Genomic DNA, 26,141 nt, shown 5'->3' with positions numbered 1-26,141 from the left:
GCAACATACTCAGTCGATACCAGCAACCTTTAATTTACCGCTGTGCACAAGCTCCAACAATCACGATAAGCTGAGGTAACTCACACGAGACTTAAGGCACGGTGACGTAACTTTCCAACATTTTAAAATCAACATAGGAACCTTTCTATCAGCTATTTTTATTTTTCTTCTTTGAGACAGGGGTTCGCTTTGGCCTGGGGAGTTAAGTTCAGCACTTGCTTTAAAGATATCTGGCGCGTCTAGCGTTGTGAATGGGTATAATGTCTAGACCCCGAATGTAAGACGACCCCCACTTTTTCAGTCTTATTTCAATGCGAAAAACATCGTCTTATATTCAGGCCAATACGGTAATATAACCAGATGATAAGATGAAATGATTAAACGATTAAGATTTTTTTTTTAGTTGGACAAGTTTGGTGGGGCCGTATTAAAAACATTTTACCCATGTCTGGTCTAGTCATGTGAACTACACTACTGCACTCTCAAGTTATTCACTTAATAAGCAATTCATGCTTGTCAAATTAGATAATTTAGGACACACTATCACCAAGAGACCCTGTCAGGGTTTTCCAAACTATCTTGATCTATGATTATGTTGGAATGTATATAACCGGTAATAAATAACTTAGGTAGATTAGTTTTATGCTTACGTTGGTATGTAACCGGTAATAAACCACCTAACTCTGTCCCATCCTAAATAATGTCGTAAAACATCCCCTGCTCTGTTTACCTAGAGGTCAAGAGCTTTAACTTGTTTATTCAGTCTACTGTCACCCCCACCCTTTTCCTCTTAATAAAGATGCTCTTGTGGGAAGGGAGAGTTAGACTTCATTCGACCATCGCTGTGACAACAGCGACGAGTGAACTCTCCACCTGCAGGTGCCCAAAACGACTAACTTGTCTCCGAGTGGTTCTTGCAAAATAAGTTAGAGTGAGCACCACTCTAACATTTTGGTGCCGAAACCCGGGACCCTCATACCCGCCATCTGACTGACGGAGGAAGACGTGCTGTGCTGCATTGTCGACAAGCCAGCGTCCATTAGGAGGACCTGGAAAAGAAAGTCCTGGGAAGAGAACTTCTTCGCTGGGCCAGCATCTTATGTCTGCCTTCGTCTGACAGAGGTGGTTGACGGGACCCGGAAATGCAACGAACCAGGGGACAAGTAAGTTAAAGCCCTAAAGTTGTGGGATTGTGTGGTTGTGAAACGCGTAAAAGTAAAAGTGCACAGGAATAAAAATAGGCAAGACAGAAGATAAGAAGTCTCGTGGAAGGAGGGGGTGTTGTAGAGTCCCCCTCCGGATGAAGTGGCTCTTCTGGAGCAGTGGTTTTCAAACTGTTTTATATATTTTTGTAAAATCTCATGTACCTCCGTGTACCCTCATTTGACAACCACTGTTCTAAGGGGTACAACTTCGCGTTGGCAGGGCTGGGTAACAGGACTGTTGTCTTTAGTTCCCAGGGAAGGAAGGGGTGTTGTAGAGTCCCCTCTCCGGATGAAGCAGCTCTTTTATTTTTAAAAGAGGACTTCGCGTAGGCAGGGATAAGAAATTTGTGTGGTTGATTGTGTGACTGGTAGGATAAATTGACTAAAAAGCAGTTCTAGCATTGATCGACGGCAATAACACAGGCTAGTAATTTGTTAGAAGGTCAATTTAAACCTGCATTGAGGATCCTCAAAGAAAATAAAGAGAGATTGGAAAAAAAAAACACTGGAAAAATTAAAATTAAGATGAGAAAAAGGAACGATAAATCTCTAGCTCTTGAAGGAGATGAGTTCATGGCGAGTAGATTTCTTGATTGTATGTAATACATGCTGAAGTGGAAAAAGAAAAGAGAGAGAGTTGAATTGTGCTAGACTGTGGTTGAAAGCTTCACAAGAGAGAAGAGAATAAATCCAAAAGACAAAGTTGAAAAGTACTGCGACTATGTTTGTCAGGCCGGAAGACAATGAGGCCACAGTGCGCAGGCGCACTGTCCCGGCCACGGCTCCAGCCGCAGCTCAAGCAGAAGAGCAAGAGAGACATTCCGCTCGTGTGCAAAACTTGTATACAACAACTATGCAGTGGGACAGGCATGCTGAAAAAGTTATCCAAAAAGGCAAATGTTCTGATGTATTTCATCTAGATGATGATAATGATCTAAATGAAGATACAACGATCTTCTCCCAAAGTTCCCAAAGGGGAGAGGAAGAGCGAGAGAGACCAACAAGGCCGAAGGCCACCATATAATTCAAAACCCCCATCAGATTCTGACAACTGTTGGAACTGTGGGAAACGTGGACACTGGTCAAGAAAGTGTTTTAGAAAAAGAAAAACGGTGCCAGTCAAGGGGCAGAGGAAGAGACAGAGGAAAAGTCACATTTACAGCATGACAAGCTTCCTCTCCTTTGACCCCTCATGCTAATACAGAGAAAGAAAGAATAGATGCCCATATGACAGCAAAACATGTCATTGTCAGATTATTGGAACATTTTTTGGATTATTAGAGCTCTTATCCATGCAAGAAGTATGACAATGCTGTTTGTATGCCCAATGACAAATGACCAGAGATCAAATTGTGTGTGTACACTAAAGTTAGAATTTGCAAATCAAGTGGTAAATGGATGCAACTTGAAGATAAATAAAAAAATTTAGAATGTACTGTCCTTGTGTGCGTGGGAGGGACTAGCTCATGATCGACCACAGGAAATGGCCAGCCTGTGACGAATCATTGGTGCTGGGACCTGCCCTACGCGCGCGAGAGCTGTGCATGTGTGTTAAAATGATGAAGATTGGCCAAACTTTCAGTGTAAAGAAATTTGTTAGACTGTGGTCTATCCAATTTGCACCACAGAACAGAAACGATTTGGAAAGATAAAAATGAGAGGAAAAGAGAAAAATGTGTTTGCGAGCAGAAATTTATCCACACTAGCGCATGTTAAGTGTCGAGCCCTCATGAGAAATTTGAAAAAAAAACGACAGAACATGCTTTCAGGAATTGGAAGAAGCAAAATTGTGAATTTAAGACATTGCAATGCTACATTTAATAGGAATAATTGATTGATGGTGTTATAAAATTATACAAACTGCTATATGCGAGCTAAATCTGAGAAATTGAGTTCGTTAAATCTAAAAGCAAAGAAAAATTCAGATTAATTTGCCAGTAGTTTTTATGAGTTGAGTTTTTTTTTGGATTGGTGGATTGTTCTATCAGGAACCTTGAGTTGAAAATGGTATATGAATGTTGTGTGGTGAGCTTGGATGAATTGAGACCAATGTGATGGTAAGACTCCTTTTTGGAGACTGTGTGTGAGATGCAAATGAGCATTGATGAATGATTGCCTTGAATGATAGGAAAATACAGGTTGAATGGTTGAAGCTGTTGGCGACTACTATGGAAAATCAGTAGAGCGACTTTGCTGAAAGAGTGGTTTTGAGTAAGTTGAATGCTAAAATGAAAAACATAGCTTTTGGATGAATGATTAACTAGAGAAAAAACTGGAGAACGAGTAACACATGCAGAAGATGTGTGAACTGGGAAATTGAGAAGCGTTTTGGAAAGAAAGTCAAATTAAATGATGGAATCATATGTAGTAAAGAACACATTCTCCCCAAAAAGTTTGTCAAGGTGTGTGGCATGGGCGTTGCCAAGCCTCAGAAGGAGGGAGTGAATAGGACAGATAGTGGAAGATAGTGATAATACAAACCTTTACGACATATGGATTTTCTAATACATTTAGTGTCATACTGTGGTAAAATTCTATTCTGGTATCATGCAATGTATATCTCACTAGTAAGCCTAAGTGTGACCGGGTCATGTTTCGGGTCAGGTTTGTGCGGGATTGTTTGGGCCTTGGTCCATGATCTCATTGGCACGAGACATCTGGTTTCCATTAACAACTGACAAGATATGCACCCGAGTGAGGAAAGGGAGGCTAACTCATAAATAATGAGGAGATATTGGGAGTAATCTGTTGGTCCTTTCTTTAAGACCCTTCCTGGTGTAGATAGGTTAGCAACAAGAGAGATTTAGAGGTTCAACAGAAAGACAGTTAAAAGAAAACAACATTATTGATTTGGATAGTTGCGGGCTAACAGGAGCATGAGAAAGAAGAGCTAAGAAGCGGGATCCAATTTGATCAGGGAGATTGGAAATTCACAACACCATATTCTAAGTCACATTTTTGAGCAAGCATGACACAGGTAATAACGTTTGAGAGGTCAGGACATAGATCAGGGCTAGATGTGGAACGCAGACCTCGTTGAGTTAATTTTAAATAATGATACTGAAGACAATGTACCGTCTCATTAAATAGGAACTATAGACGAAACGTAGCTCGAAAATAGGATGAGTTGCAGGACTTACAATATAAAGACGAGATCGCTGTTACTAGGAGAATTTGAAGTTTGGTAAACAAACGTTACTAGCGAATTGATTGCAGCAGCTACATTTGGTTACAAGTTTGATGTCCCAGTCTGTCACTCTCAGTGCCAGGATCCCTGAAAACTCAATCCCGAGACTCTGCCTGCAGCCATGGACGTCTACAAAACGGTGCCTGGCTTTGAGGCACCTTTGACCTTTGGCAAGGACAAAGAAAGACTGTTGTTGTACTTGTAGGGGGACAAGTACACTCTGGAAAAAAGACGACATCCTCGGGGACGAGAAAAGACAGTGAGAAGTGGAGGAACTCACAATGTTGAAGAAAAAATGGACATTTGAACAATGGACTCATTCGAGAGTGATGGATGGGTTGACTCTGAAGCAACAACAAAAGAACACCATCTTGAGAGGGTGAGGTGCGGCAAAAGATATGGACTTGAAATGTCCAACGGCCAAATCGCACTCCGTGCTGAAACTTCGTGGGGCTTGGGGTAAAGTGGAAAGGAGCTTCGTTGTGCACTGGGTTTGACAGAACTGAGGAGATTTGATAAAAATTTAATAATGCGTAGAGCTACAGAGAGAAGCATCATGGTCAGAGATTGAACAGATTGGACAAAACAAATAGGCTAAAACGGAGAGAAACAAGAGCGAGATCTGATGTTTTGGCTCATCAGGCATAAGAAGTAGAAATTGAGTTAGATACATTTTAGAATAGGACATTTGGACTAAAGTGGATTCAGTCAAGAGGAAGCTAGGTTGCTCAATGTACCTACTCAATAAAATAGTAAATTCGTTGCACCACGGTGGAGTTTGGGTGGTCAGAATGTTGGATACGTTAAATTTTTGACTTTCACACAATCATGCATAGGAGTCGCACAAGGCGACAGTTAACAAGACAATGACTGCAGTAGGGATCACTTACGACTGCACCGACATGGAAAAGTAGAAGCAAGGGAGTTGAGTAAGGGATTATATGCGGAACAGTCCGCTATACAGTTACCAATAGGAGGTTCTATCAAAAGGAGCTACATGAGAGATGTATAGAATCCCTTTGTCTGTGTTCTGTGTTCGTGCGTAATCTCTGTAAAGTTGTGTCAGGCTGTTGTCGTTTGTCTGAGCCTTGGGTGCGCGCTCGGTGTGTGTGCGTTTATGTGCACACCCTGTGTGTGTGCGAAAGTGTTAGGAAGAAGACGGCATGGATAAGGGAATCTCCTTTAAGACAGGAGGCAATAAATGGGAAAGCCCCTGTCATAAACGGTCTTTGGTTAGGAGGAATCATTAGGAAGTGCTCAAACTCTTCTTTCAAACACTCCTATCTGCCTCGTTAAAAAGGGCATTACAATTGACTACAAGAGTTGCAAAGGGCAGATGAAGAACAGTCCTTGGCAGATTATATGATCAGGTCCCTCAAACCGAATGATATGTCCAATGCAAATTTACTGCCGCCTGATCTTTCCTCCTCACAGGTCGACAACCCCATCAATCCAGGAGACTGGGTCTACATCAAGGTCATCAAAAGAAGGAACTGGGCCAGCCATGGTGGGAGGGACCATTCCAAGTCTTGCTGACTACCCCCCTCCGCAGTGAAGATCGCTGAACAACCCAACTGGATTCACCTTAGCCACTGCAAGCTACGAGGAGTGCTGGACCCCTCATTTCGGGACGGTGACAAAGTCTGCGAACAACGATCCCAACTCCGCTAGGCGGGGGTATGTCTCGGTGTTCTTGTCATCTTAGTAGCAACGGGGCTCCACATGCCAGGTGGATCCTCTGCTGCGTTCTGGTTGGAGCATGCTATGGTCTATGGGCACATCTGAACAGACCAAGTGATAATGTTGACCGTGGGAAACGATGGTCACACGATGAGAACTTTGAGGACTGGTCATGAGACCCCAGAAACCCATACAAAACCAACGCTTGGTGCCGGTCACTGTGGGAGCGCGCACACAGGAGGGATGTTATCTGTGTTTCCAAAAACTCCCCTTGCTCCACACAAGTTCACTTGGAGGCCAGAGCAATGAATGTCACTGAAGCGAAATGTATGGCATTCATGGGAGGAGTTTGATATCAACACCGTACTGTCAGTCAGTGACGCTACCCCTACCGCCCTGGACTCGCAGGAATGAATCTGTGATCAAACTATTTTGGATTAATCCCAATGTGACTGTTGGAGGACGACAGATGCCACAAGTGGCCTAAACCAGGACGCTACCTGGAATGGACTACACGTGTTTCATCCAAGAAAACAAGACCCACGGATGCATTCACGACAACTGCTCTCCAGGAGGGAACTGGATGGGAGCTTTGGACATCACCGCTGTGTGCCAGGATGGGAGAGCCATTTCAAGGTGTAAGGGCTCTCCTGCCAACATGGCTGTACCATTGGACGGGTCCTACTTCATTCGGAACGGATCGTGGCTTTATTTATATTTTCTTATTGATAGCATTATGGTCGCCTAAGGCAGAGGGACCGTGTGAGACTTTTCCTGCGATTTAACATCGGCCAGCAGGTTTTTAGACCACACAATAAGTTTGGACTGGAGTATTGAGGAAAAACCTCATCTTCACTGGAAGTTGTTGCTATCATTGTTTGTTGTTTTTGTCGTGTTTCACCCTGCACGCTCCCCAACCCGTCCGCTGTCGTCTCCGTTTTTTATTGATCTTTTTTATTATAGTTTTTTGCTATTCTTCTTTATATTTACTTACTTACTTATGTTTGATTGATCGGGTTCACATAATCATATGATAAAACAGGAGGGAGATGTCAGGGTTTTCCAAACTATCTTGATCTATGATTATGTTGGAATGTATATAACCGGTAATAAATAACTTAGGTAGATTAGTTTTATGCTTACGTTGGTATGTAACCGGTAATAAACCACCTAACTCTGTCCCATCCTAAATAATGTCGTAAAACATCACCTGCTCTGTTTACCTAGAGGTCAAGAGCTTTAACTTGTTTATTCAGTCTACTGTCACCCCCACCCTTTTCCTCTTAATAAAGATGCTCTTGTGGGAAGGGAGAGTTAGACTTCATTCGACCATCGCTGTGACAACAGCGACGAGTGAACTCTCCACCTGCAGGTGCCCAAAACGACTAACTTGTCTCCGAGTGGTTCTTGCAAAATAAGTTAGAGTGAGCACCACTCTAACAGACCCTTATTAATATTATGTTGCCTCACTTCAAAGCAGAGTATAGTAGAATTCTGTAGTGATTTACTCTATTGCTGGGCTTCGGTGTTATACGAGTGTGCACTGACCACTCAACTCGGGCGCTCATGACGTGTGACATAGCTTGACTCACGTCATAAAAACATGACGCAGCAGGTGAGTTACATAATATTTGCGCATCACAAAAATCCATAATGAAATTTGTTGCCAAGGCTTTTAAATTCCAACTTGTATCAATATTTATTTATTGTTCAACCCTACATTGTATATGACGTTTAATAGATTTTTATTTTTATTTATGAAAGAGCGTTGAAGGAATCCCTAATTCTTTTTGCCTTTACATAATGAGGAAATTAGGTGCTCTTACCTCCTCCAGTTCAGAGATTTTTCCTACTGCCCATATTTCCATTGAGTCCAAAATGAACTCCTCATCCGCCGAGAGTTGAGGGCTTCCAAACGTTGTACACTTTGGCTGTGCACGGCTGTGACCATGTCCAAAATCACTATCCAACCACAGTCCAAAGTACCTGTGCTGGCCGCCCATGCCCTGATAAAAAATAAGAACGGAAAACATTACCAAAACATCCCTCCATCCTTTATTACTGCTGATCCAGAGTTGGGTCGCAGGGGCAACAGCTTCAGCAGGGAAGCCCAGACTTCCCTCTCCCCAGCCACTTCTCGTAACTCTTACGGAGGTATCCCACTGCGTTCCCAAAGAGACATGCTTACGAGGCACAATTAGGGCTTTCTAGAAAGCCAGGATTATTGCAGAAGAGCAATGTGACAACGACGAGACTTGGCATGTTTAAGAGCGAACTTGCCAAACTGTTTAATTTGGATACAGAAGAGGAGGATGGATTTTTTTTATGGATTTGCGTATTAATATCGATTAACAATGTGAGCACAATGCACTTTATGAAATAAAGTACAACAGAACTGACTGCCTTGCTCCTGTGACGTAGTTTTTTTTTTTTCTTACCTCAAGTCATGGCATGCATGCGCCCTATAATGCAGTGCGTCCTATGTGTGGATTAAGTACAGAAAAGCCCCCGGAATTGAGTCTGCGCATTTTAACCCGAAGCGCTTTATGGTGCGGAAAATACAGTATGTAAGTGTCGTGTAAAAATGATGTTTTGTACTTTAATTACCGTTTTTTTCCGTGTATAATGCGCCCCCATGTATAATACGCACCCTAAAAATGGCATGTTGATGCTGGAAAAAAGCCTGTACCCATGTATAATACGCACCCAATTTAAATTTTTTTTTTTTTTTTTTTTTTTTTAAGTCCCAATGATCGTCACACACGCAGGGAGGCAATGGGTCCCATTTTTATAGTCTTTGGTATGGTCTTAAATAGGCTGGATGTATTTTTTTTGTTGGCGTTGATTTCTCCGACTGCCCGTAAAGGCACCACCGCGATCAGCACGGACATGTGAAAAAGGCGTGCGGACATGTGAAAAAGGCGGCTCTGTATGGGAGAGACGTTGAAGAGGAATAAAAACACTAGGGGTGTAACGATACATCGATACACATCGATTAATCGATATAATGCTCTACGATTTATTGGCATCGATGCTAAAGGTAAACATCGATTTATATCGCCGTGTTTGACCTCGGACATTAGACGCGACTTTATTTTGAAATTCAGTTCATTGTTGCTTGCTTCCTCTTTCCGGGAGCAGTGCGCCCGGCGTTGTTGTGTTGTGAGCAGAGCACGCGACAACTAGTACGCGGCTCCTGGGCTGGTGCTACGGCTAGTATCCAAAAAGACGAGGAAATTTGCTCCCCTTTAGGCTTCAAGTCATTCGTTTGGAAGCACTTTGGATTCCAAAGAAAAGATGGCTCAACGGACAAGACACGTTCAGTTTGTAAATCCTGCCATGCGGTGATCAAATATTCAGGGAGCACAAATCTCGCCGCACATTTAAAGAAAAAACACGACATCAAAGTTCAGTGTTAAAGTAAGCGATTTGTATACTACAATACTCTTGTAATTCCCTAAATAAAGAGTTTGCAGTACCTTGTTGATTTTGCGTTTGAATTGTTATAAATCAGGATATTGTTCTATATTTTTTATTAAAAAAAAAAATCGATCGTAGAGCACTATATCGCGATACATCGTGAATGAATCGCAGCAGGCTTTAAGATATCGATACTATATCGTATCGTGACGAAACCCGCGATTTACACCCCTAAAAAACACCCTTGGAAACCAAAACTTGCCCCTCGTCGTGACTCGGAGCCGCAACAAATGTTTCGGATTTGTGTAGGGTACATTGTGACAGCAAACGAGCAGGTGATCGAGCAAGCGTCTGATACGAGAGCATTGCAGTCGTATGGAGCGTGTTTGAAGTGAACAGCAGAGACGAAAGGAACAAGGAAAAGTGTTGTGAAATGAAATATTACCTGTAATACGCATTTTGTTATTTGCTGATTGAAACTGCTAATTAAACTGTGAATTGAAACTAATAGGAAGAAAACAACTCTCGCTCTTTATATAGCTGACGTGTCTTGCGCATCCGTTCTGCGCATCGGATCCATAGTGCGCATGCGCAGTCATACTGCCTCCGTATGACGTCCGGTCCGCGATGGAGATTAAAAAACAAACAATATTTGACAATAACACACCATCAAGGATTGCACAATCGCATCAAACGATGTGTCGTCAATTATGAATTTTACTGACTAAGTGTGTTGGCCAGGATGGCTGAATGCGATGCGCGATTGACAACAAACAAGAAGAAAGGTGATTTCAAGTTTTATTTCGAGGGAGATTTGTCATGTCTCGTCCCCAGTTTTGCTATGTGTCTAGGTTGCCATAGTTTGTGTTCGCGTCGCCCCTCCCTTCCTGTGTCGCCTCAATCAATGTAACGTGTTTTGTATTTAAGTCCTGTCTGCCCCTCGCTCACCGTCGGATGATGTCATGATGTCTGTTTGGTTTCTGTTCCTGTCTTTGGTAATCTCACCCTGTCTTTTTGTTCCACGTCTTTGTCGGTCAGTCCTGTTGTTGGTTTTGTTGTACCATGACTTTCTTAAAAAAAAATAAAAATAAAAAATAAAAATTAAAAGAATGTTGTATAATGCGCACCCCAGATTTTAGGACAATAAATTAGTTAAATTTTGCGCATTATACACGGAAAAAACGGTATATTTACAGATTGTTCATTAATTATTACTACGTTTTATAATCGAGTTCTTTATTTACTGAGGGTATGAGGTGAGCTTTTCCTTTAAAGTTCAAACATTAACCTTATTCTATGAAGAGCAACCAAATAATGTTTCTCAAATCAGCACTGTGCTTGTCTGTAAACTTTACTACCAAGTTTGGCTAACAACAGATACTGTACGCTTTCATAAACTATGGGGAAATGCTTGTAATGTTTCTCTACCCTGTGGCCCACGTTAAGTTAGAATACAGTATGCATTGACAAGGTTTGGCTCACCAGTCCGTTGGGCATGGTCTGCTGATTCTGGTTGAGATACATGAAGTGTTGATTGTAACCTGTGGCTGTATGAACTCTCAGTCTGGGGAACACGGAGAACAGGAAACATCTGGAATCACCTGCACAAGCATTTCCATACATATACAACCAACACAGTTACACTATAGATATGACAAAATGCTTAACAAACTAAGCACAGTATTCAAATCACCCCGCATTATTATAATAAATTGTTACTTTCTCATTTCTACCAATCATTTCAAAGTCAAAGTCAAAAAGTCAAAGTCTGCTTTATTATCAACTTCTTCACATGCCGAGACACACAAAGAGATCGAAATTACGTTTTCTCGATCCCACGGTGATAAGACATATTACACAATAGACATATAAGTAAACGACACAATATAAAAAACAAGAAGGCACAAACAATAAATAATTTCTTGGGTTTTTTACTGACTTATCACTACATAAATGTATTATTTTGACCAGAAATGGTGTAAGTAATTTGTTCAATTATGAATGTATTCTATTCAGTTCCTAATCAAAATGTTGATGCCTGAACCAAGTTCTCCCCTACATTCTCCCTTTTCTTTTCTTTTTTTAAATCCACTTATCCATTTTCTTCCACTTATCAGTGACTGGATCATAGAGGCAACAGCTTAAGCAGGGAAGACTTGACTTATTTTTCCCCAGCAACTTCATACAGCTCTTCTGGGATATGCCAAGGCATTCCCAAAACCAATTCAGAGAGACATTCTCTGCAGAGTAACTTGGGTTGACCCCAGGGCCTCCTCCAGGTCTGATATGCCCAGAACACCTGTCCAGGTGTGTGTATATATGTTGTATTTTTTGTTATTACTCAAATTGACTTGCCATTGTGGTTTCTTGTTTAATTTAGAAAATAATGGTATAAAGGACGCATGCCGCTCCGTGCCCCGTTCAGCTTTAGGACTCTCGGACCACTGTCTAGTTCATCTGATCCCAACCTATAGGCAGAAATTAAAAACTTCTAAGCCTGTGGTAAGGACTGTGAGGAAGTGGACAGTGGAGTCAAAGCAGGACCTCCAAGTCTGCTTTGACTGCACCGATTGGGGGGGTTTTGAAGCTGCAACTTCAGACCTGCATGAACTCACCGATACTGTCACATCATATATCAGCTTTTGTGAGGACTTGTGTGCGAAGAGTAAGACCTTCTGCACGTACAACAACAACAAACCTTGGTTCACACCGAACCTCAAGATGCTGCGCAAAGCCAAGGAGGAGGCCTACAGGAGTGGGGACCAGGACCTATTCAGGCAGACCAGGAACACACTGAACCGAGAGATATGGAATGCCAAGAGATGTTATGGAGAGAGCCTGGAGAGACACCTCTCTGCCAATCCTGATCACTCAACAGTGTGGAAAGGTCTGCAGAGCATCACGGGCTTCAAGAAACCAACCCCCCCCCCCCCCCCCGTCTTGTGGAGAACCCAAGGCTTACAAACCAGCTAAACAGGTTTTACTGCAGGTTTGAACGGTACACCCACACAACAGGACCTCCTGCATCACAATCAACGTACACACCTCCCCCTACAACCATGCCACACCTCCATCATCGTTATCATCTACTCTCTCTCTTACAGAAGCCGCGCCCGCACTCGGACCACCTCCTCGCAGATCAGATGTTCCGGAGACAAAATGTCAGGAAGGTACCAGGCCCAGACAGCGTGTCCCGCTCCTGCCTGAAAGTCTGTGCTGAACAACTGGCACCCACCTTTGCACGGATCTTCAACCGTCCTACATCCTGCAACACCTGGACACCCCAGGGACGTACGCCAGGATCCTGTTTGTGGACTTCAGCTCGGCGTTCAATACCATCGCTCCTGACATCCTCCACCAGAAGCTCATCCAACTCGCGATGCCTGCCTCCACCTGACAGTGGATCAGACAGCATGTGAGGTTGGGGACCATCCCGTTCGACACCCGGACCACCAATACTGGCACCCCTTAGGGGTGTGTCCTCTCCCACTGCTCTTCTCTCTCTACGCCAACTATTGCTCCTCAGGCGACTCTTCTGTGAAGCTCTTGAAGTATGCAGACGACACCATTCTCATCGGACTGATCCGGGATGGTGACGAGACTGCATACAGACAGGAGGTGGAGCGGCTGGTACACTGCTGCAGGCACAACCACCTGGAGCTGAACCCGCTCAAGACCGTATAGATGACAGTGGACTTCAGGAGAGACCCTTCACCACATCGACCCTTCACTATCCTCAGTAATGCTATTCTCTACACAGACACCTTCAAGCTCCAGGAATCCACAATCTCTCGGGACCTGAAATGGACCGGCCACATAGACTCTGTCCGGAAGAAGGCCCAGCAGAGGCTGTACTTTCAGACAGCTCAGGAAGTTTAACCTGCCACAGGAGCTGCTGAAGACCTTCTATACTGCCATCATCCAGTCTATCCTCTGCACCTCCATCACTGTCTGGTTTGGATCGGCCACCATACAAGACAAGCACAGACTGCAACAGACAATCAGGACTGCAGAAAAGATAATTGGGACCGACCTCCCATCTATCCAAGATTTGTACCTGTCCAGGACCAGAAAACGTGCATGTAACATCTCTACAGACCCTTCTCACCCAGGTCACAGTTTGTTTGAACTACTCCCCTCCGGACAGCGTTACAGAGCGCTGTACGCCAAAACCAGCAGACACAGAAACAGCTTCTTCTCCCAGGCTGTTGCACTGATGAACTCACACCACTCATAGAGTCTCATAGACATTGCTGTGTAATAATATCCTGCCCTCAATGCTTTATCTTTGGATTGTCCATATTATCTGTACTACATATGTGTCCTTTCTGCATCCATTGCAGACTGATTATCCTGGAAGAGGGATCCTCCCATCTGTGGTCTCTTCTCAAGGTTTCTCATTTCCTCTAGTAGGAGTTTTGAGTTCTAGAATAATTGTCAAGTTTTGCAAACGTCGTCCTGAATGTTGTTAGCCACCTAAATGTTGTACAGAGTCCGAGATCTACCGGAGTCAAATTCCTTGATTGATTGATTGATTGATTGATTGATTGATTGACTGATTCAGTAATCTGAAATATCCACTTCTCACCCTGAAACTGTGGTTTGACTTCCCAGCTGAGGGAGGCAAAGCCACCAAAAACATATCCCTTTGTGTCTTTGATGAGCAGCAAGGTGGGTCCACACTTAGTCAGACCTGCCACCATCCTCGTGAAGCTCTCGCCATGCAACAGTGTGGAAAACACAAGCCTCCATGGTGAATTACATCTGTCAGGCAGCTGTAAAAATTAGACATGGGCATGTTGAAGCAATGTGACACATTAATTCCAAATGACTTTTATCGGGCCTAACATGATTGATCATGATTATTAGTATTGTCATATTACTTCAATACAAACAAAAATGTCCGTGTGACTAAGTGACTAAAACACCAAGTGATATGCTAAAACACTCCGTGTCTTCAAATGTAGATTTTTTGCTCAAGGAGGGAGTACCGTTTTTTTCCTTGTATAATGCGCAAAATTTAACTAATTTATTGTCCTAAAATCTGGGGTGCGCATTATACATGGGTACAATTATTTATTTATTTTATTTTTTTGTAATTTTTTTTTTTTTTTTTTTTAAGAAAATCATGGTACAACAAAACCAACAGCAGGACTGACCGACAAAGACGTGGAACAAAAAGAGGGTGACATTACCAAAGACAGGAACAGAAACCAAACAGACATGACAGTAACACATGCAATGATCCGACGGTGAGCGAGGGGCAGACAGGACTTAAATACAAAACACGTTACATTGATTGAGGTGACACAAGAAGGGAGGGGCGACGCGAACAGAACTATGGCAACCTAGACACATAGCAAAACTGGGGACGAGACATGACAAATCTCCCTCGAAATCAAACTTGAAATCACCATTCATCTTGTTTGTTGTCAATCGCGCATCGCATTCAGCCATCCTGCCCAACACACTTAGTCAGTAAAATTCATAATTGACGACACATCGTTTGATGCGATTGTGCAATCCTTGATGGTGTGTTATTGTCAAATATTGTTTGGTTTTTAATCTCCATCGCGGACCGGACGTCATACGGAGGCAGTAGGACTGCGCATGCGCACTATGGATCCGATGCGCAGAACGGATGCGCAAGACACGTCAGCTATATAAAGAGCGAGAGTTGTTTTCTTCCTATTAGTTTCAATTCACAGTTTAATTAGCAGTTTCAATCAGCAAATAACAAAATGCGTATTACAGGTAATATTTTATTTCACAACACTTTGCCTTGTTCCTTTCGTCTCTGCTGTTCACTTCAAACACCCTCCATACGACCGCAATGCTCTCGTATCAGACGCTTGCTCGATCACCTGCTCGTTTGCTGTCACAATGTACCCTACACAAATCCGAAACATTTGTTGCGGCTCCGAGTCACGACGAGGGGCAAGTTTTGGTTTCCAAGGGTGTTTTTATTCCTCTTCAACGTCTCTCCCATACAGAGCCGCCTTTTTCACATCCGCACGCCTTTTTCACATGTGCGCACGGATCGCGGTGGTGCCTTTACGGGCAGTCGGAGAAATCAACGCCAACAAAAAAAATTACATCCAGCCTAGTTAAGACCATACCGAAGACTATAAAAATGAGACCCATTGCCTCCCTGCGTGTGTGACAATCATTGGGACTTAAAAAAAATAAAATAATAATAATTAAAAAAAATTCATAAAAATTGGGTGCGTATTATACATGGGTACAGGCTTTTTTCCAGCATCAACATGCCATTTTTAGGGTGCGTATTATACATGGGGGCGCATTATACACGGAAAAAAACGGTAAATTTCAACGTTAACCTCCAGAAAATGAATGCTGTTAATATTTTTGCCTGGGTTCATGTGACAGTGACTTTGTATTTCACTAGTCAAATAAATCATTATCATGATTGATATGGAAACTCAAAATCAAATACTATCTCGACTTGGACTTGGTCCAAAAAAAAAAAAAACGTGTTCAGGGAAACCCTGGGTCAGACACTAACCTGTGGTGCAAGAAACATGAGGGTGGGAATATCCAACAGACACTGTAGATCTTTCCAGCGTGTCTCCTTACAAGGGGGCAACAGAGAAAGGGCTGGCTGCACACTTGGCCAAACATTTAGTCCCTCAGCCACCAACATCTCCAGGTATAAAGATACTTGAGGTACTCTAAAGATCCAGTCCTCCAAACAGGCAACATCATATCCTCCCTGGTCTTTCAAGAAAATGAAAACATTTTTGTTAAAATCAACTCATTAACTTTATTCATAGAGCACTTTAAAGTGTACTTGTGGCGCTCAGGGGAAACATGTATGTGGTTTATCAAGAAAAACTATACAAACAAGTTTCTGATGATGGTATTAATGCAAGCTTATAATAGTTTGCCGAACCTATGTGTCAAGACGCCCTGGGTACAGCCATGTTTCCTAAAAGGATGGGAGTCGAAGGAGAGTTGTGACACAGGGGCTTTGACAGCAATCTCAATACACCGTGGCATTTTCTTGGTTAGATTCTGACAAATTTGAGTACAATGTGGCATTTTGAGTTTGAGTTTATTCACGCAATATCCAAGACATACAAACATGAAACAACAAACAGTATTACGGATGCGTGAAAGGTCACCCCAAGCAAGCTATTTAAAGCTTTTAATAGGGGGGCTGGTTTCCCATAAGTATCAGATATTGGCCAGATATCCTTACATTTTGGACAACATACAGATATATAATGGACAACAACAACAAACACACAAGGTACCACACACAACAACCATAAGACAAGCAATAGACAACCTCAGTATTCTGGGTACACTGGATTTGATGTAAAGTACATTTGCAATTAATAAATTAACAACTACTACATTAACAACAGGACGCAGGTGTTTATGCGATTTATAATCAGCACATTAAATATACATTGATAGGAGTTGATTTTTTAGATTTGCCTTGAAGATGGATATGGATTGCAACATTTTTAGTGTTTCATCAAGCTCATTCCAAATCCGTGGCCCTCTGCACACAATACTAAAGCTTTTGGTTTCCGTTTTTCCCCAATGATTAGATTTCTATTCCTAGTGGTGTGGGTGTGGCTGGGAGTACAGATTGGGATGAGTTGACAGAGTTTGTGGTTTCGTTCATGGACAGTCTGATACATGACGCAAGCATTCTGGAAATAGTTATATTCAGCAAGCCTCAGAAGATTGGGTTGGCGGAAGATTGTTTTAGTGGGGGCGTAAAACTCAGACCATGTTATGGCACGTATGACCTTTTTCTGGAGTATCTCCAGCTTTTTTAGATGGGTTGGAAATGTGTTACACCATATAATATTGCAGTATTTTAAATGAGGTTCAAATAAGGATTTGTGCAGAATAAGAAGTGCAGTGAGTGGGAGATAATGTCTCAATTTGAAGAATAAAGCCCCATATTTAGACAGTTTGATTGTGAGATCAATATGTTTTTTAAAGTTCAAGAACTCGTCAATGTGGATCCCCAGGAATTTAGTAGAGCTGACTCTTTCAATGTTTTGTCCGTTGATTTTTATGCAGATTTGGTCAATGTCCTTTTTTTTATGGGAGCGGAATACGATGTAGTATGTTTTATTGACATTTAGGGAGAGTTTGTTGCATTTAGACCATGTGTTTATTTTCGCTAACTCACTATTTATAATTTGTTCAAGTGTATTTGGATTTTTGTGGGAAAGAAACAAGTTTGTATCGTCAGCAAATAATACTTTATGTAGTATGGGTGAAGTATTAACAATGTAATTTATGTACGAGATGAGAAGGAGCGGCCCTAAGATGGACCCTTGAGGAACTCTATAATTGATGGGTTTGTATGAAGATTTATGGTTGTTAATAGAAACATATTGATGTCTTCCAAACAGATAGCTGCGGAACCAGTCTAACGTAAGGCCTCTAATACCATAGTGTTGTAATTTATTTATAAGAATGTCAATCGTGATGGTGTCAAAAACTTTAGACAAGTCCAGAAAAATCCCAATACCATATTTGCCTTTATCGATTGCCCCGTAGATTTTATCAGTCAAGTCAAGTACTGCCATATATGTAGTGTTTTCCTTTCTGAAACCATACTGGGATGGGGCAGTGATGTTTAGTTTGTTTAGATAGCTGTTAAGTTTATTGTAAACTACTCTTTCCAATACTGGAAAGAGTAGGCAAGATTGATATTGGTCTGTAGTTGCTAAGATCGTTTTTGTCTCCTGATTTAAAGACCGGTGTGATACGTGCTATTTTTGCTATTTGTGGCACTACTCCAGAGAGTAGAGACAGATTAATGTAATATGTAAGAGGTGCAGTTATTATATTGGAGATGCTTTTCAGAATTTTACTTGAGATACCATCTGTTCCAGCTGAGTTTGAATTCTTCATATTCATGATTATTTTATACACTTCATCGCAGTTAGTTGGATTCAGGAAGAAAGAGCCCAGGTAATTACCTGATAGATAATCTTTAAACGAGGCATCCTGAGGCTGACTGGTTTTACTGGATATGTTTCTACCAATAGAGACAAAGTAGTTATTGAATTCGTCGGCAAGACTATTATTTCTGATAATGTTGCTTATATTATGATCATGGTCAGGGAAATCAGGAGTTTTTTGGCTTCTGTTCAAGACCCCGTTCAGTACTCTCCAAGATTTCTTGGAATCACCCTGTGATTCGTTTATCAAGTCGGCAAATTGCTTACTCTTCCGCTTTCTGATAATATGTGTAGATTTATTTCTATAATTAGTACCGTTTTTTTCCGTGTATAATCCGCCCCCATGTATAATACGGACCCTAAAAATGGCATGTTGATGCTGGAAAAAAGCCTGTACCCATGTATAATACGCACCCAATTTTTTTAAAAAGAATTTTTAATTTTTTTTTTTTTTTAAAGTCCCAATGATCACGCAGGGAGGCAATGGGTCCCATTTTTATAGTCTTTGGTATGGTCTTAAATAGGCTGGATGTATTTTTTTTTGTTGGCGTTGATTTCTCCGAGTGCCCGTAAAGGCACCACCGCGATCCGTGCGCACATGTGAAAAAGGCGTGCGGACGTGAAAAAGGCGGCTCTGTATGGGAGAGACGTTGAAGAGGAATAAAAACACCCTTGGAAACCAAAACTTGCCCCTCGTCGTGACTCGGAGCCGCAACAAATTTCGGATTTGTGTAGGGTACATTGTGACAGACAGCAAACGAGCAGGTGATCGAGCAAGCCTTGACATGGAGCACATCCGATCCGTTCTCCCCCCCACCACTGACCCCTTCCAGTTTGCGTACCGAGCCAAGCGGTCTTCTGAGGATGCCATCTGCTCTGCCCTCCACTCGGCCCTCACCCACCTGGAGAGGAGGGACTCGTATGTGAGATTGCTGTTTGTGGACTTCAGTTCTGCCTTCAACACCATTGTGCCACAACGCCTCATCAGCAAACTTGACGCGCTGGGCCTCAGTACCTACCTCTGCAACTGGCTACTGGACTTCCTCTGTCAGAGGCCACAGGTAGTACGTGTTGGCGACAAAATCTCCGCCAGCATCACGCTGAGCACGGGGGCCCCCCAAGGCTGCGTGCTCAGTCCGCTGCTCTTCACCCTCCTGACGCATGACTGCACTGCAACCTACAGCGACAACCGTATCGTGAAGTTTGCTGACGACACGACTCTGGTGGGTCTCACCACCAAGGGAGACGAGACTCAATACAGGCTGGAGGTTGACCTTCTGACCACGTGGTGCAGGGACAACAACCTCCTGCTGAACGTCGACAAGACCAAGGAGATTGTTGTGGACTTCCGGAAGGGTCACACCCAACACCTGCCGCTGACCATCGACGGTGCTGTGGTGGAGCGAGTGAGCAGCGCCAAGTTCCTGGGGGTGCACATCAGTGAGGATCTCTCCTGGTCCACCAACACCGCATCACTGGCAAAGAAAGCCCAGCGCCGCCTGTACTTCCTGCGGAAACTCAGGCGAGCGAGCGCTCCTCCGGCCGTCATGACTGCATTTTACCGCGGCACCATTGAGAGCGTCCTCTCCAGCTGTATTGGTGTTTGGGGTGGCGGCTGCACTGACTACAACTTGAAGGCCCTGCAGCGCATAGTGAACACTGCTGGTAAGATTGCTGGTGCTTCGCTCCCCTCCTTGAAGGACATTTCCACCTCCCATCTCACCCGCAAGGCGACCACGATTGTGAGTGATGCGAGTCACCCCGCTCACTCTTTGTTCGAGCTTCTGCCCTCTGGGAAGAGGTACAGAAGCCTGCGCTCCCGCACCTCCAGACTCTCAAACAGCTTCATACTCCAGGCTGTTAGGATCCTGAACTCGCTCCCCCGTTCTGCGTAGCGTCCTGTACTTTTACTGTCTGAACTGTCAAAGTCAAAGTCAAAGTCAGCTTTATTGTCAATCTCTCCACATGTCACAACACACAAAGAGACCGAAATTACGTTTTTCTCTATCCCACGGTGACGAGACACATAACACGACAGACATACATGTACGCGACACAATATAAAAACAAGAAGGCAAAAATCCAAACAATCAATAGTAAGAGTGATGAATAAATAATAAATAAACAGATAACACAATAAATAACGGAGCCAGCAAGCACAGCGCAAAAGTAAAAAACATCATAAACAAAAAGGCACAAACAATAAATAAGAGTAATAACAAACAATAAATAATAAGAGCCAGTGTGCATTCAGACAGGTCAGACAGTAAAAGTACAGGACGCTACGCAGAACGGGGGAGCGAGTTCAGGATCCTAACAGCCTGGAGTATGAAGCTGTTTGAGAGTCTGGAGGTGCGGGAGCGCAGGCTTCTGTACCTCTTCCCAGAGGGCAGAAGCTCGAACAAAGAGTGAGCGGGGTGACTCGCATCACTCACAATCGTGGTCGCCTTGCGGGTGAGATGGGAGGTGTAAATGTCCTTCAAGGAGGGGAGCGAAGCACCAGCAATCTTGCCAGCAGTGTTCACTATGCGCTGCAGGGCCTTCAAGTTGTAGTCAGTGCAGCCGCCACCCCAAACAGCAATACAGCTGGAGAGGACGCTCTCAATGGTGCCGCGGTAAAATGCAGTCATGGCGGCCGGAGGAGCGCTCGCTCGCCTGAGTTTCCGCAGGAAGTACAGGCGGCGCTGGGCTTTCTTTGCCAGTGATGCGGTGTTGGTGGACCAGGAGAGATCCTCACTGATGTGCACCCCCAGGAACTTGGCGCTGCTCACTCGCTCCACCACAGCACCGTCGATGGTCAGCGGCAGGTGTTGGGTGTGACCCTTCCGGAAGTCCACAACAATCTCCTTGGTCTTGTCGACGTTCAGCAGGAGGTTGTTGTCCCTGCACCACGTGGTCAGAAGGTCAACCTCCAGCCTGTATTGAGTCTCGTCTCCCTTGGTGATGAGACCCACCAGAGTCGTGTCGTCAGCAAACTTCACGATACGGTTGTCGCTGTAGGTTGCAGTGCAGTCATGCGTCAGGAGGGTGAAGAGCAGCGGACTGAGCACGCAGCCTTGGGGGGCCCCCGTGCTCAGCGTGATGCTGGCGGAGATTTTGTCGCCAACACGTACTACCTGTGGCCTCTGACAGAGGAAGTCCAGTAGCCAGTTGCAGAGGTAGGTACTGAGGCCCAGCGCGTCAAGTTTGCTGATGAGGCGTTGTGGCACAATGGTGTTGAAGGCAGAACTGAAGTCCACAAACAGCAATCTCACATACGAGTCCCTCCTCTCCAGGTGGGTGAGGGCCGAGTGGAGGGCAGAGCAGATGGCATCCTCCGAAGACCGCTTGGCTCGGTACGCAAACTGGAAGGGGTCAATGGCGGGGGGGAGAATGGATCGGATGTGCTCCATGACAAGCCGCTCAAAGCACTTCATGATGATGGGCGTAAGTGCCACGGGGCGGTAGTCATTGAAGCAGGACGGAGCGGGTTTCTTCGGCACAGGTACGATGGTGGCAGCTTTGAAACACGACGGGACGATGGCCTGCTGCAGGGAAGTGTTAAAGATGTCCGCGAAGACATCCGTCAGCTCACCAGCGCAGTCCTTCAGCGCCCGACCCGGGATGTTGTCAGGGCCCGCCGCCTTACGGATGTTGATGGCGGCAAGCGCCCTCCTCACGCTGTCGGCGGAGAGGCACAGGGGCAGCTCGTGTGAAGGGGGAGTGGCCTTCAGCGGGCAAGTGCTGTTCTGAGCGTCGAAGCGAGCAAAGAAGCGGTTGAGGTCATTGAGCAGACGGACGTCGCCTTCACAGCTCTGCGGCGCGGGCTTGTAATCCGTGACGGTCTGAATGCCCTGCCAAAGGCTCCGTGCGTCCCTGCTGTCCTTGAAGTGGGCGGTAATTTTGCACGAGAACGCCCTCTTTGCTTCTTTGATGCCCCGGGACAGGTCGGCCCTCGCAGTCCTCAAGCCAGCCTCATCCCCTGCTCTAAAGGCGTTGTCCCTGGCCCTCAGCAGCTTGAAGACAGCCCCTGTCAGCCATGGCTTCCGGTTAGCCCGAGTGACGATGGATTTTGAGAGAGTCACATCATCAATACACTTCCTGATGTAGGAGGAAACAGAGTCAGTATACTCCTCAATGTCTGTCCGATCGTCGCAAGTGGCAGCCCTCCTAAACATGTCCCAGTCAGTAGAGCCAAAGCAGTCACGCAGTGCATCAGAGGCACCCTCAGGCCACACCCGTACCTGCTTGCGAACCGGCCTGGACGCTCTCACCATTTGTCTGTATGCGGGCAAAAGCATAACAGTGATATGGTCAGAAAGTCCAAGATGGGGGAGGGGGGCGGCTTTGAAAGCTCCTTTATGCGAAGAGTAGACCCGGTCCAGGAAGCTGTCGCCACGCGTAGGAAAATTAACATGCTGGTGAAGCCTCGGAAAAACAGACTTCAGGTTAGCATGATTAAAATCCCCAGCGAAGATGAATGCACACTGGCTCTTATTATTTATTATTTGTTATTACTCTTATTTATTGTTTGTGCCTTTTTGTTTATGATGTTTTTTACTTTTGCGCTATGCTTGCTGGCTCCGTTATTTATTGTGTTATCTGTTTATTTATTATTTATTCATCACTCTTACTATTGATTGTTTGAATTTTTGCCTTCTTGTTTTTATATTGTGTCGCGTACATGTATGTCTATCGTGTTATGTGTCTCGTCATCGTGGGATAGAGAAAAACGTAATTTCGGTCTCTTTGTGTGTTGTGACATGTGGAGAGATTGACAATAAAGCTGACTTTGACTTTGACTTTGACTTTGACTTTGATACCAGAGCATTGTGTTAGTATGGAGCGTGTTTGAAGTGAACAGCAGAGACGAAAGGAACAAGGCAAAGTGTTGTGAAATAAAATATTACCTGTAATACGCATTTTGTTATTTGCTGATTGAAACTGCTAATTAAAGTGTGAATTGAAACTAATGGGAAGAAAACTGAACTCTCGCCCTTTACACCGTGTTCCAAATTATTATGCAAATGATATTTATCTCAGATTTTCCTAAATAGTCGATGCAAATGAGTCAGCATAATTTTCAAGTCATCAACCATCAGTTTAATGAATTCTAATGTTACTGAACAAACCTCCCAATGATAACAGAATTTTTCAAAAATAAAAAACTTAAAATGCACTGTTCCAAATTATTACGCACAACAGAGTTTTATAACATTTTATAGGTTGGTATGAACTGAAATGCTCATCTTTAGAATTTACAGCATTAGGAGGTCATATTTACTGAAATCAAAAGCTATTTCAATCAAAAACATCTTAACAGGTCAAGTTACATTTTAACATAGGACCCTTTATTTGATAGCAGCTTCACAATTCTTGCATCCATTGACCTTGTGAGTTTTTGGAGAGTTTCTGCTTGAATTTCTTTGCAGGATGTCAGAATAGCCTCCCAGAGCTGCTGTTTGGATGTGAACTGCCTCCCACCCTCATGGATCTTTTGCTTGAGGATGCTCCAAAGGTTCTCAATAGGGTTGAGGTCAGGGGAGGATGGGGGCCACACCATGAGTTTCTCTCCTTTTATGCCCATAGCAGCCAATGATGCAGAGGTATTCCTTGCAGCATGAGATGGTGCATTGTCATGCATGAAGATGATTTTGCTACGGAAAGCACGGTTCTTCTTTTTGTACCATGGAAGAAAGTGGTCAGTCAGAAACTCCACATACTTTACAGATGTCATTTTCACACCTTCAGGGACCCTAAAGGGGCCAACCAGCTCTCTCCCCATGATTCCGGCCCAAAACATGACTCCGCCACCTCCTTGCTGACGTCGCAGCCTTGTTGGGACATGGTGGCCGTCCACCAACCATCCACGACTCCATCCATCTGGACCATCCAAGGTTGCACGGCACTCATCAGTGAACAAGACTGTTTGAAAGTTAGTCTTCATGTATTCCTGGGCCCACTGCAGCCGTTTCTGCTTGTGAGCGTTGTTTAGGGGTGGCCGAATAGAGGGTTTACGCATAACTGCAAGACTCTGGATGATCCTACACCTTGATGTTCGTGGGACTCCAGAGGCACCAGCAGCTTCAAATATCTGTTTGCTACTCTGTAATGGCATTTTAGCAGCTGCTCTCTTAATCCGATGTTTTTGTCTGGCAGAAACCTTCCTCGTTGTGCCTTTATCTGCACGAACCCGTGTGTGCTCTGAATCAGCCACAAATCTCTTTACAGTACGATGATCACGCTTAAGTTTTCGTGAAATATCTAAGGTCTTCATACCTTGTCCAAGGCATTGAACTATTTCACGCTTTTCGACATCAGAGAGATCCTTTTTCTTTCCCATGTTGCTTGGAAATGGTCATCTGCTTAATAATGTGGAACGCCATTCTTAAGTAGTTTTTCCTTAATTGGGCTCACCTGGCAGACTAATTATCACAGGTGTCTGAGATTGATTTCAGTGATCCAAAGAGCCCTGACACACAATACCGTCCATGAGTTTAATTGAAAAACAAAAAATGTAATCTTTATGACACTTAAATACAATTTGCATAATAATTTGGAACACGGCATATATAGCTGACGTGTCTTGCGCATCCGTTCTGCGCATCGGATCCATAGTGCGCATGCGCAGTCATACTGCCTCCGTATGACGTCCGGTTCGCGATGGAGATTAAAAAACAAACAATATTTGACAATAACACACCATCAAGGATTTCACCATTGCATCAAACGATGTGTCGTCAATTATGAATTTTACTGACTAAGTGTGTTGGGCAGGATGGCTGAATGCGATGCGCGATTGACAACAAACAAGAAGAAAGGTGATTTCAAGTTTCATTTCGAGGGAGATTTGTCATGTCTCGTCCCCAGTTTTGCTATGTGTCTAGGTTGCCATAGTTTCTGTTCGCGTCGCCCCTCTCTTCCTGTGTCACCTCAATCAATTTAACGTGTTTTGTATTTAAGTCCTGTCTGCCCCTGTTTGATGCGATGGTGCAATCCTCGATGGTGTGTTATTGTCAAGTATTGTTTGTTTTTAAATCTTCATCACGGACCGGACGTCATACGGAGGCAGTATAACTGCGCATGCGCACTATGGATCCCATGCGCAGAACGGATGCGCAAGACACGTCAGCTATATAAAGAGCGAGAGTTGTTTTCTTCCTATTAGTTTCAATTCACAGTTTAATTAGCAGTAGCAATCAGCAAATACCGTTTTTTTCCGTGTATAGTGCGCAAAATTTAACTAATTTATTGTCCTAAAATCTGGGGTGCGCATTATACATGGGTACAAAAAATTTTTAATTTTTTTTTTTTTTAAAGAAAGTCATGGTACAACAAAACCAACAACAGGACTGACCGACAAAGTCGTGGAACAAAAAGACAGGGTGACATTACCAAAGACAGGAACAGAAACCACATTATGACAGTAACACATGCAATGATCCGACGGTGAGCGAGGGGCAGACAGGACTTAAATACAAAACACGTTACATCGATTGAGGTGACACAGGAAGAGAGGGGCGACGCGAACAGAAACTATGGCAACCTAGACACATACCAAAACTGGGGACGAGACATGACAAATCTCCCTCGAAATAAAACTTGAAATCACCTTTCTTCTTGTTTGTTGTCAATCGCGCATCGCATTCAGCCATCCTGCCCAACACACTTAGTCAGTAAAATTCATAATTGACGACACATCGTTTGATGCGA

General features: G+C 43.8%; 1 protein-coding gene and 1 long non-coding RNA gene across 27 annotated transcripts in view; one reads left to right on the top strand and one right to left on the bottom strand.

Annotated features, from left to right (window-relative positions):
- The window catches only part of meak7 (MTOR associated protein, eak-7 homolog), a 135,884-nt gene that overhangs the window by 87,439 nt on the left and 22,304 nt on the right, over positions 1-26,141 (bottom strand). For 25 of the 26 annotated variants that reach the window (XM_061283548.1, XM_061283550.1, XM_061283553.1 and 22 more), the window contains exons 5-8: positions 16,019-16,230; positions 14,081-14,267; positions 10,975-11,093; positions 7,899-8,078 (exon numbers count right to left, since the gene is read on the bottom strand). In XM_061283548.1, coding sequence (XP_061139532.1) covers positions 7,899-8,078; positions 10,975-11,093; positions 14,081-14,267; positions 16,019-16,230 — 698 coding nt within the window. The remainder of the gene's footprint in view (positions 1-7,898; positions 8,079-10,974; positions 11,094-14,080; positions 14,268-16,018; positions 16,231-26,141) is intronic. The other variant, XM_061283563.1, reaches the window with a different exon arrangement.
- LOC133157199 (uncharacterized) lies at positions 414-7,473 on the top strand. The gene is made up of 2 exons (XR_009714960.1): positions 414-1,163; positions 5,827-7,473. It is a non-coding gene; the product is annotated as an uncharacterized LOC133157199 (long non-coding RNA).

Source organism: Syngnathus typhle, linkage group LG7 (genome assembly GCF_033458585.1).
Source record: "Syngnathus typhle isolate RoL2023-S1 ecotype Sweden linkage group LG7, RoL_Styp_1.0, whole genome shotgun sequence".
Taxonomy (NCBI): Eukaryota; Metazoa; Chordata; class Actinopteri; order Syngnathiformes; family Syngnathidae; genus Syngnathus; species Syngnathus typhle.
Note: the sequence above shows the minus strand (reverse complement) of the source record. Positions and strands in the feature narration are given on the sequence as shown.